Below are 12,500 nucleotides of genomic sequence, written 5' to 3'. Positions count from 1 at the left end.
GTTCCAGTTTCATCGACTTAATTGTGGACTCATTGTTCTGAACCCATAATCCTGGAGAACAACTGGTAGCAGAGCGAGGTTTCTAAGTTGATTCGACTTAAATTTGTATGTGTTTGTAACCGAACACGAGACGGCCGAACGACTTAAAAAGGACAAAGTGCAGTACAAAAACCGCTTAAACAAGAACCAAAACAAAGTAAATGATGACTTTGGAGGGAGGAATGGCTTCGAAAATGCAGTTGATGGAACTTTTGAGTCTTCTTTCTGCGGCTTTTGAAGAATTAGTGCAGTCGAGAGTTTAGAAACACATTATGAGACTGTTGGACACTTATCGAGACTTGCCGCCGTAGCACTCGAACTTGAAAAGATGGAGGAAGATCTCAGCCGCATTGAAAGGCTTGCAACAGGATATCTAAACGGCGGTTCCACTCAGGGTGATATTCTAAGCGCTTCCAGGGCAGCACCGAACGGACAATCTACAATCAAAGAGTGATCGGAGCGCCATGAACAAGAAATTATTACGCGTGAACGGGAGTTCACGAAAGTACTACACGAGTTGAGAGGAAACACATGCAGAACGTCAGAGAAAAGTAGAGCGGGGATCATTGCCTAAAGAACAGTAACGAAAAGAACAACCTTAGGGAGGTGAGTCGGCAGTAATTGAGAACATTGTAAACGTTAGAGAGAAAAGCTCAGAGGAACAGACTGAAACGAAACTCAATCATCAGTTCCATACTTGTGTTCATCAACGTCCATTACTTTAAATGGTGCAGCCTCAGTGTATCCCTCGAGTAGTTTTGTGCATTCATCACCTTACGAATGCCAACCAGGAAGCAGAGCTTGATAGTGGGTTCCTCTATATCACTATACAACGCAAGTTCAACAAGAATCCTCTGGCCAAGTATAAGCAGTGGGTCTGTGAGAACCGTAGAGTTGAGAGTGTAAGGACTTTAAGAGAGTTTATTGACATAGATTCAGAGTTTTTGACCACAGCGTCTGAAACAATAACACGTGTACTCAGTGTGTCCATAAAAGAGAGAGCATTCCTTGCCAAAGTCCCTGGCCACAATAAGAGATATGTGAAGAAATGCAAGGCCTGCAAGGAATCTCATGGTTTGTGGGCCTGTGAAAAGATGTCAGTAGATGACAGATGGAACATAGCTAAAGAGGATAAACTGTGTTTTAGATTTCTCAGTAATGGACACCGTAGAGAAGCATGCTTCAGAAGCAGGGTCTGTGGATTGATGATGAACATCCAAAAGAAAGCATTGGTAGCTAACGAAGCCAATTCATATAATGCATCAAGAGCCAATGCCATCACTGAGGGGGAGTCAAATGAGAGAACCCACACAGACAACACAGGAACAGGCCCTGTGCCACCGTAGCTGTTTTCAACATTGAGAACGGTTCCTGTCTTTGTGATCAATGCTAAACGAAGGCTAAAAGTAAACGCACTCCTCGATGAGGCCAGAAGTAGGACATACTTGACTAGCGACATTGCGGCAGCACTGGGACTTGAAGGCACCCCACACGAACATACAGTTCATGTACCGAACGACAACCAGGAAAAGTTGGACACATCAGCAGTTGAATTCGCGATCAGCAGTTCTGATGGAAAAGTATCCAAACTAGCTTCTGCTTACACAATTGAAAAGGTCACCGAAGATATGAGAGTTGTGGATTGGAGTAAGCAAAAGGACGAGTGGGAGCATCTTAAGAGCATCACGTTTCCGGCAGTAGGACCCAGACCCACTGTAGAATTGTTGATTGGTGTGGATCAGGCTGATTTACTGTACTCATTAGAAGATGTGAAGGGAAAGCCAGGAGAGCCTATAGCTATATTAACTGCGTTGGAGTGGACTTGCATTGTCAACCCAGACGTACCGGCCGGGAGAACTCGGACAACCTTCACGTTCTTTCTGAATGATGCACAAGCCTTATTAGTCTTGTTCGCCGCTACTGAGACATAGAGGAACCTAAAGAAACTCTGATTGTCAATTCCTATGAGAAGTTTGCAATAGATACAGTTTCTAAGTCCGTGACATTTACTGACGGCCACTACTCTATTGGAATGCCTTGGTAATGGGACAATGCCTTGTTACGTGATAACTACAGCATGGCCTTTCCCCCATCTGCAAAGCACTGTGAAAGACCTAAGGCGGTCCCCAAAGTTTGGTGAAGCCTAAAAACAAGTGAATAGATCCAATCCTATCAAGACAAAAGATACATCCATAAAGTGACACCTGAAGAAGTCAAGCCAGATCAAAAGTTAACTGAATAGAGGGTAATGTGCTAGATTTCTATCCCATAAGAACCATGTGAGCGTTAGCCCTATTGATGGAAATGGGCACACACAAGGACAGAGAAAAACTCTGACCAGGGTGGGAATTGAACCCACGACCTTCGGGTTAGATCTCCGCCGCTCTACCGACTGAGCTACAAGGTCAGACGGGAGCAGGCCGTGAGAACTGAGGATGTTAAAGTCACGGCAATGAACATGTACAAGTACAAGGAAAGCTTACGTTTATACAAACGTTGGCCGTGTAGCACTTATATTTTAAACAGAGTTAACTGAATAGAGGGTAATGTGAAGTGCTAGATTTCTATCCCAGATCAAGTCTGGTATTTACCCCACTTCCCGATATTGAGGCCAGAAAAAGCAACAACCAAGACCCGTATAGTCTTTGATGCCTCTGCAAAATTTAACGATATGTCCTTAAATGACGTTGTGCTTCAATAACCTAAACTACAGAATGACTTGTTTGAGGTGCTACTCAGATTTCGCCATGACCCTGTAGCCTTAATGTGCTATATCAAAGAGATGTGAAGACAGCAGTAGAATTGTACAACCAGCTATCACGGCTGTGGATCTCTGCGGGAATGTACCCTAGAAAGTGGTTGTCAAACGAGCCAGAGGTGTTACAGTTTATTCCATCATCGGAATGTGCTACAGAAGTTGATCTGGACCGGGGTGAACTACCGCCCACCAAGTTTATGCAAGTTTCAAATTAATCCATCCCCTGAAAAGCATGTCTATTCCAAACCCAGTTTTTTAAAGAAGGTAGCAGCCTTGTTTAACCCTTTGGGTTTCCTGTCTCCATATACAGTGCGTGCTAAGGTTGTACTTCAAGAGATATGGGCAAGCGGTGTGGTTTGGGACGAGCCAGTCAGCGTGAACGTATCACTTAAAGCATCCAGGTGGTTTGAAGAAATCTGTGCCCTAGTAAAAATTCGGATTCCCCGATGTATGAGAACTCCAACTGCAGTAAAGGAAGTGATCTTGCACACCTTTGTTGACTCATTTCAAGAGGCATATGGAGCGGTTTCTTACCTCAGACACCTTTATGAGGATGAAACCATAAGCTGTCGTCTTGGTGTGTCAAGATCACGCGTTGCACCCCTGCAGACCATCAGTATACCTTTATTAGAGTTAATAGCTGCCATTTTGGGACTTAAGCTGAGTCAAACGGTTGGCCAAAAGCTTGGCATAAAGAAAGAAAAATGGAGCTTTTGGTCTGATAGATTCGACGAATTGTACTGGATCCGTGGACAGAGCTGGAGGTTTAAGCCATTTGTGGGAAATCGTGTGAGTGAGATTCAAGCCTTGACCGATCCAGAACAGTAGAGATATGTTCTCTACAGAATTTTGAACGACTTCAGGAAGGACTAGAATTGACAGTGCGGGTTCAAGGTCCTGCGGGACACGAGTCTCTGAGCTGGTGTTGCATCTACCCCTTCTGTCGGTGTGTTTCTGTAATTTAACAGGGCTAACTGACCACTTAGTTTCTTTACCGTCGCGGGCAGTGTTCTTGAAAAACTGTTTCACAACCTTGACAAAGGATTCCACTTTTCCATTAGCTTTAGCCGAAGTAACATGGTTTAATTCAAGATGACTTAAATCTCGTGAAATTCTTGATTGATGAATTGAGGACCATTATCTGAAACAGCCGTGTCTGGAACATTTTGTCTGCTGAAATGTTCTTTACGTACTTGAATGATTGGTGCTGTGGTGTCCTCAAGCTCACTCACTTCAACAAAATCCGAGTTGTAATCGACGACTGTGTGATAATCCTTTCGTTCTACAGTAAACCCTTAATTCGGTGGCTACTCTAGATCTGGTCTGGGTTCTGATGGCATTAATTGCATCAGCTAACGAGAATTCCTGGTATGAAACTCGGCGCAAATGTGGCACCTTTCAACTAGGGCTTTGATTTCAGCACTCATACCAGGCCCGTACACTACATCTTTAGCCTCTGGTAAACGTGAAGCAATTCCTTGCAATTGATGACTAGAATGTATCTTTGAAAGCATTTCTGGACGTAGGACTTTAGGAATTATCACTCTCTGGCTCTTCAACATCAGACAGTTATTGTGGAGTGAAATCTCATCGCGGTAACTTCAGTGCACAGTCTCTTTTCGCAAGCTATCTTGTTAAGACTGTAGTTTTGATGGTTTCTAGGACAACGTCTTGAGCAGTGCATCTATGTAGCTGTGCTAGCCTTTCTGGATCAGAGACACTTTCATGAAATCAAATGGAGTGAGTTCAAGTTCAAGAGCAAAAACTTGAAAATTGTCGGTCATTTCTTCCTTGACTGCTAGTGTAGCTCTAGACAAATTATAGGCCACAAACATCTGCGCCCCAGGCTTGCATCTTTAGAGCCTCAGCAGGAAAAGACAATAGCCAGACATTCCTTCTCTATCTGTGTATATTGTCTTTCAGTTTGTGACAAGTTCCTTGAGGGAAACTCGACTGGTTGGCCATTTTGAAGTAACGCTGCTCCTAATCCATACTCACTCGCATCACATTGGACCGTTACTTCCTTGTGCAGCTCATAATACTTGTGCACGTACAGGATGCTGGACTACTAGCTCTCGCTTTTCCTGGAAGGCTGACTCCTGCTGCTTGGACCAAACAAACTTTGCTTCTGTCTTGGTCATTTATCTCAATGGCTAAGCAACTTCAGATACTCTTGGTGGAAACTTCGATAAGTAATTTCTTTGATTTCTGCTTCGGCATCTCCTGAACGGCTTTTACCTTGTCGCGATCAGCCTTCAACCCATTCTAGATCGGTGGTGATCAAAAGTCCCCATAAACTTGACTTGCGACTTTCTGAGATTCATTTTGCTTCTGTTTAAGTGGGCATTGACCTTACTTGCACGCTTGCTCTAGGAGCCAAGATTCGCATCATGATTTTTGTTTGCTTGAATATCATTCTCTCCATATCCTATCACTAGTGTGCAATCTCTAACGACTGCAACCTGGGCAAACTTATTTATAGACAAACTTAGGTATTTGCAGTGACCAAAAGAAGTCCAAAAGGTCGTTTTAAGACTGCCTTCGTCTTATTGAGCTTGGTAAAATCCATCTTTGGTATCTACAGTACTAAAAACTTTGGCCTTACCAAGTTTAGGCAGCAAATCCTCTAGAGTGGGCATTTTTTAATGATACGTTGAGCGGATAACTGCCTTGTTAAGAAATTTAGGATCAAGAAAGATATTGTGACCTTGTCAGGGGTTGTTACCACTACCACGCTGCTTATTCATTCGTTTGGTTCCAGGACTTATTCCACTTCCTTTTCTCTCCAGGTCATCAAGCTTGGCCTTAGCTTTGTCTCTCAGGGCAACCGGTACTGGACATTAGTTATGTCATTGTACTGGCTTGACTCTAGGATCAGTGATAATGGATGTATTCCCAAGATGGCCTACAGTAGACCTTCAAGGACATCTTTGTATAGTGTGACAGAATATACTGCTTGGTCAGGTAACCAGTCTGTAGGACATGAGTGGACTCTACAGGAGCTATCTCTAATTTGAGAAGTCCTAACTGCTTACAAGCTCTTCACCACTTGAAAACTGAGTTCATGAAGCTTGCCACTTCCGTCAACTGTGAGAGTCGTCTCGCCGACATGCTGCATTGAGGTGCCATCAAACAACTTTAATTGGACATTAGACTTGTTCGGCGGTTGATTCCCATCCTGTAACAAGTTTCTCAAATCTCTCTAGCTAATCCCATTACGAGTACTACCTGTGTCTAATTGACATGTGAGCTGCTCTGTGTACTTTCCTTCTACTACGAATGAAATACTGGACATCAACTGTTTGCCACACCCTTTGATTGTAGTGATCTCTTCTATTCTTCAGAATCATACTCTACTGACCGCAAAACCTACATTTCCAATTTCTAGCCAGAGGATTTGGTGATGTCTTCTGATTTTGAGGTTTACTTATTTTCTTGCTAGATTTTGGTTTTGGTTTCACATTCATCAAGTGTAGCACTTCACTGTTAAACTTTCTCAGAAGGCTGTAACGGCTTCAGCTGTTTGTTAGTTATCTCACTTGATTTTCACAAATCAAAAGCTTTATCTAGAAGTTAGCAAATATTTTTTTCTCAGCAATCTAGCTTTTGTGCCTTTATTTTGAATTCCCATCACTAGCCTGTACGAATAATTTCTTCAGTCAATGTTCCAAATGCATAATTATGCACATGACGACGCAAGCTTTCTCAGTCTATGGACATAGCTGTCAACTGTTTCTCCAGGCGTTTGCAAACAAGAATTAAACACGTACCTCTCACAAACCACGTTCTTCTTAGAAATGAAATAACTTCTCTAGCGATTGCAATGCTGAATCAATCGTAACGTCTTCGCTGCCAAAATTCAGTAAATATAGATTGAGCGTGGGGGGTCAAAGTGCTTGATTCTTAGCATTTACGGCAGTTGCTACTTGGTAATCTTTCCACTGTTGCTTAAAAAAACTCCCATGTTGCTTGTGATATCACCTCGACAAACCAAAGCAGCTGGTACGGGAAAATTCGAAGGAAAACTGTAAATTTGAGTCGGTGGAGGAGTGGTGTCGGACGTGGTCGCTGATTTAAATCGCTTGTTACAGTTTGGTCTGTTTAACAAGTATTTCTGGCTTCGCTCCGTTTCAGTAACTGCTGCGACTGAAAATCAAACTAAGTGAAGAATTTTCAGCACAGTCCGCTCATTTCACGGTTGGAAACCTCACTAAAAAGACCCCATGTTTCGGGTTTCAACATAACACAACCGCTCGTGACAATTTATTTTTAGGGTACTTCGCCCTCATTGTACCACGCGAGCGAGATGGAATAATCGTACCAGACTTACGAATAGTGCAAAGTGATATTTTGAGGTGACCTTTTCGTCAACCTTGCCGTCATAGAACCTTAATAGGAAGCTTAAGCAACGGCAACGGAGACGGCAACCAGAACGTCGCAAATTTGCATATTTTGTGGGAAAAAACAACTAGCTTTGCACGCCTTGCACTTGCGCTCTTCACTTTTGTCCTTTTCTTTGCCGTCGTCAGCAAAACAGCAACGTGAAATAACCAAATTTGAGGCATTATAAGCCGTTCCGACCAGTGTCTATTTGAGGAACTACCACACCCTAGTCATATTAAAAAGGCTGAAGTAGTTACGAAGTGATTACAACAACGTGAATTTATATTTTGAGATGAGGTTTTCGTTGCCGTCGCCGTCGTCGTTGCTTAATAGGGAACTTAAGCAACGACGACGGCGACGGCACCGAGAACGTCATCTCAAAATATAAATTCGCGTCATTGTAATCACTTTGTAAACATGTCAACCCTTCTATATGACAAGGGTGTGATAGTTCCTCAAAAATGACATTGGTCGTAACGGCGCTTAATTTAGGGGAGAAAATAAAACTTTAGCGTCAAGTGCTGACGTTCTCCTTAAAACCAAAAATTTGACTATTTCACGTTGTTGTTTTGCTGACGACGGCAAAGAAATGGACAAAAGTGAAAAACGCACGTGCAGGGCGTGCAAAGCTATTGTTTTTGCCTACTAAATATGCACATTTGTGACGTTTTCGTTGCCGTCGCCGTTGTCGTTGCTTAAGTTCCCTAATGACTTTTTGAAAGTTGGTTTACTAGTTCATAGCTGTTACGTAATGATCGTGTTTCGTGCATTTGTACATGAAGAACTGATTTTAATTCTCTTCGATTCAAAGGGAATTGAGTTGCTCCGCGATTCGGCAGGTATTTTGTAAAAGTCACAGGTCATTGTCTTACCAAAACAGAAAGTATCCTAAACATTAATAAAAGCTAACCTTAGGCCCAAAAACTTTTGTTTAGTCCTAATTAGGCCTAAGATAAGCCTTACGCATGTTAAGGATACTTTCTGTGATAGTAAAACAGTGTCCTGTGACCTGTGACCTGTAAAAAATATCAGCCGTTCACGTTTCAGAGGAATAGAAAAATAGAGAATGAAAGGATCGCATTTGTTTTCCCATGTTGTCGTCAAAGGCTCCAGTTGATATGACAACGTTGTCAGTACGCAGAGAACCGCAAAAATATGTGTTAGATTGCGTGCCGAGCGTGAGCACGACTCTTTTTCCTCTTTAACCAATGCAATTATTATTTTGGGGCGTTGTCGTAATCTTAGGCGCCGTCGTTTCTTTAACTCCCTATTGGTGCATAAAGGAGTCGAGCGTTTCTTCCCCTTCAGCTGACCAAAGTCGTCCACATTACATTATAAGGGGCTGAATCTTCTTCTCTCAGAAAAGGGCATTTTAGCTTTTTGGACTTGCAAATGATTCTAACCGTATGTCATTTTGTCCTGAGTTGTGTTAATAGATTCCATAAGAACTTTACTCGAATTATAACCTTCAAAAGCTCTCGTTTTCTTGCAATTGCTTCAGCAAAGTAGATTGTATTGCCGGGTTGCTTGGCGACGGGTGAAAAGGCAACTGAAGAATCTGAGTCATGGTAGACTATAGACAGGATTTCGAACCGACGACCGATAAGACCTGTGGTATGCTCTAGCCATTGAGCTACTAAAACTAACTGGAGAGCTATGTCGCTTATCTAGCTAGAACCTGAATGAACAATGTGTCCAGCTGGTCTGGCTGCGGGTTCTATAAAATCGTCCTAGTCGCAAGTTGCTAACAACTGGTTCAAATTCCTCCTACTGGCTTCTTACATCTTAAATACATCAGGTTGCTTTCAAAAACTCACTATTAATTCATGACCCTAACGTTAACAGCCTATTAAAACGTCGATAAAACGTCACTTGGTCACCTGCATAAGCTAAAATATTCCTCATTGGAATTCTTGTATAAAGAATACGGAGTAATGAGGGCTGGTATTTCTTGTATGCTAATGTATTCCCATCGCATTTAAAACTTTGTTGGGACTCCGGAGGGACACGCTTTTTGTGGAAATGCTTTTAGGCCCTGTTTACAAGCAGGTAGGGTAACCCTTACCCTAGCAAGAGGGTTACCCTAGCACTCACATATTTCTTCTTTTTTTCATTGGCGTGTTTACAAGGCAGCTAGGGTTACCCTGGCGCAAGGGTAACCCTATCTGAGTGCTTGGGTTACCCTAGCTCCAAGGTAATCCTAGCTGCCTTGTTAACGCTCTGCTAGGGACAACTCGCCTACCCGGGACAACTTTTTAGCGGTTTTCATTGGGTTTGCGATGCTGGCGGTTACCAACCACGCAAAGTTGTCCCGGGGGGGAGAGTAACCCTACCAGTTAAATTTTGCTTGTAAACCCCTTCTGCTAGGGTAACCCTTGTAGTTGGGTTACCTCTAAAAACACGGCTACTCCTCGTGTTTTTAAACCTGATAAAACACTGCGGCTCGTTTTGTTACACAAGACTGCGTTTTCTTGCTTTCAAGTTCATATTTTTTCTAGTTGCGATCCTTCCTAATAACGTTTGTGTCATGCAAGATATATTTTGATCAATTTTTACCTGTGGGTAGCTAGGACGGTTATTGGAAAACTTAAAATTTGCAATTTTTATTTCTGTGCTGTTGTTTCTTCGTTTTTAATATTAAATGCAAAAGTCCCGCTTGTAATCACATGCACGTCAGTTGCTTTCAATTTTAGCTGTCAAAAGCGCAGGTGATCAAATAAAAGATGATGCGCTATTAGCTTATATCAGGCGTGCAGTGAATTCGAAGTTAACAATATATCATTTATCTTGGCATCAAAAATTGCCTGAAGTCAAGTTGATGGGCGAGAAGTTGCCTGTATGTGGTAGAAGTTCACAGAAGTTCGTTTGGCAAGCTGGTATTGTATGCCCTTTTTTCCGTTCCTTGGGGTGATAGTGAGGTAGGCTTCGCGTTAAGTGCGATCTCACATTGCAGTTCCCGCTACTGCTTGCTTGCCTGATTTTCTATAGAAAAATCTGCTTACAGCTTTTTCTACTTTAAACGAAATGAATCTTTCGGTTTGGCATAAGCTCACAGGCCTAAAGGAGCGTTTGTGGTATGATGTCAGCCAGGACAAACCGACCCAACATTCATTTAACATGGGGGAAAAGTTCAAAAAGGAGAGACAAAAACAACTTAACTCGGCGGGGAGCCATTAAGCTGAAGGGTTTGAGAAAACATGGCAGACAAAGAAGATTATATAAAAGCAAAATGAGCGAAATTAAAGAAGCGAGCATTCATCGGAATTGAAATCGCTACTGTTTCTCACTGATTTCGTCTCTGAACTAGGAAGGCTTTCTTTTCCATGAAGGTTTTCTCTACCATTTTTTTCAGATATTTCTCGCATTAGTTCTTTAAGCATCCCCAACTAAATGCTTGCAGCTTAAAACAGTTTCTATAGCTCAGTGTCAGCCATTTAGACACCGTGAAAAACAAGAGTTTAGGCTATGTTGAAATAATTTATATATGAAATTTTGCGAAATTCTATCCTCGTGATCTTTTGAACATTTAGGAACAACAACTATTATCGGAAAATGCAAATACTGCACGGCGCAATATCTTGACACAGTTTTAACTGGGGCCGATTTTGAGGTTTAAGATATGTTCAGTTACGGTGGGCGAGGAAATTTGCCTGTCATCAGAGATTTTCCCACTTTTTGCTCAATCATCGTTTCATCAGTGCTTTCGAAGCGTGGCCCATATTTACTCATATTTAGCCCAAATATGAGTAGTAACTTTGACAACAGTCTCTTGTTTTGGTCAAGAGTTACGAAAGCTACGAGATTAAAATCATATTGCCAAAGTGCAGGTGTATTTCATTCACAGAACATATTGATGGTCATATGAAAACACAGTACTATGCCTTACACAGCAGTCTCAGTGTGGAGCTTTTAACGTTTTGAACGAACTAAAGAGACTGAGTTGCGAACACCATTTAGTGTTAGTAACGGAAGCATTGGCTTCCGTCAGGGACACCCAAGGAGCAAATATCTGTTCGGAAGAAAGGTGGGCTAGAATTTTCGAATATTTGAACACAGACTTTCGAGGCGTCCTAAGATTTTTGACATTTTTCCGAACAGATTTCCTAGATATTTCTGAAAAGTAGTCGAGTCTGAAAAAGTGCTTAGAAAATTCGAAACCACATTGAAGAAGTATTTTACCGAGCTGAGTAATAGTCAACTGTGATGTTGGATGCAAAATTTGCAGATTTATATCTTATATCGTTCGTGTTCTTGTTGAGAACGTCCTTTAAAATTTTCTGGGGAAAAAAGGGCGACTTCATAATGTAAAGGTTTTTTTCAGACCCGTTACGACCTAGAATTCAAATTTCTACAGACCTGAACTAAGTGGTCCTAGAACATCATATCAGCTAAATATTTTGTATGGAAGTTACAAAATCACTAAACGATCTTTCAAAGCGTTGTGGAAACCACTTTAGTAATTCTGATATTATGCAATAAGAATTTACGAAGACACTTTTCACATGCATCTTTTACATCAGGCAAATAGGAAAGGAAATAACCTCATATTTATTTTTACGTTCAAACTGAATGATCCAACTGAATGAATCAGCATAAACAAGTTTTGTAAAACAGTTATTGAAGTAGATTTTGTGAGAAATACCCATGACAAATAAAGTACCTATATCATAAACATTTTTTGAGACTTCAACAAAAATGACTCAACATGTCTTACAGTTTGCACCAACAATAGGGGAGATATCGTTGACGTCACTTATTGTCATTAATGTGCCAACCTGACTGCCATTGGCTGTCGAAACAAAGGGTCTTTTGTTCCTGTGGTTGGTACATTTAAATAACAAAAGCAATGTTTGTAAACAGATATCTTCCCTAAAGGAAGTTTAAGACGCCAAAAGCAAGAATATTATTGGTTAAAAAGGAAAAATAATCGTCTCGCACGTGTGGTACGCATTTCAGTACATTTCTTTGCCGTACTCCACAAAACAACTTTTGAAATTACCAAATTTAAGGATTTGACGACAACGCAGTGAGCATACAACAATGAACCCTTTTTTTTCCTATTCGAAGAACAGCCAAGAGCATCCATGCATTCCCTTTTAATCCAATCGTGAAGCGGAGACGACATCTCGGGTCAGGGACAATGAATGATATGATTAGAGCGGTTTTCAAATAAGTGTCTTAAAACCAAAACCAAAGTAATTACTTTGGCCAATCAAAAAGGACGGAGACCATCCAGTAAACCAATCAAAACTCGAAGTAATTACACGTTGCCGGCACAAAGTGAGGGAAAATGTGCACGCGCACTTTGAACAAATCACTG

The 12,500-nt window shown here is 41.6% G+C and overlaps 2 protein-coding genes and 1 pseudogene across 5 annotated transcripts in view; all 3 read left to right on the top strand.

The window, feature by feature from the left end:
• Positions 1-12,500, top strand: part of LOC137979436 (lysosome membrane protein 2-A-like) — a 59,605-nt gene that overhangs the window by 21,084 nt on the left and 26,021 nt on the right. Inside the window, exon 1 of one of the 4 annotated variants that reach the window (XM_068826693.1) lies at positions 9,941-10,056. The exons of 1 other annotated variant lie outside the window; for it this stretch is intronic. The gene's annotated coding sequence lies outside the window, so the exon portion shown is untranslated. Of the gene's footprint in view, positions 1-9,940; positions 10,099-11,081; positions 11,205-12,500 lie in introns of those variants that run through there. 2 more of the 4 variants (XM_068826691.1, XM_068826694.1) reach the window with 2 other exon arrangements.
• LOC137981196 (uncharacterized) lies at positions 765-2,281 on the top strand (annotated as a pseudogene).
• LOC137981195 (uncharacterized) lies at positions 2,881-3,625 on the top strand. Its single transcript, XM_068828526.1, has 2 exons — positions 2,881-2,971; positions 3,108-3,625. The coding sequence occupies exons 1-2, from the start codon at positions 2,881-2,883 to the stop codon at positions 3,623-3,625; spliced, it is 609 nt and encodes a 202-aa protein (XP_068684627.1).

This window comes from Montipora foliosa, chromosome 12 (genome assembly GCF_036669935.1).
Source record: "Montipora foliosa isolate CH-2021 chromosome 12, ASM3666993v2, whole genome shotgun sequence".
NCBI classification, from domain to species: domain Eukaryota; kingdom Metazoa; phylum Cnidaria; class Anthozoa; order Scleractinia; family Acroporidae; genus Montipora; species Montipora foliosa.
The sequence above is the reverse complement of the archived record's forward strand: the minus strand, read 5'-3'. Positions and strand labels throughout refer to the sequence as shown.

Bases quoted from the DNA above. Each gene is read 5' to 3' on its own strand.
- LOC137981195 (XM_068828526.1), top strand. From the start codon at position 2,881: ATGTACCCTAGAAAGTGGTTGTCAAACGAGCCAGAGGTGTTACAGTTT. The intron at 2,972-3,107 runs GTGAACTACCGC...CTCCATATACAG, and splicing joins AGAAGTTGATCTGGACCGGG to TGCGTGCTAAGGTTGTACTT.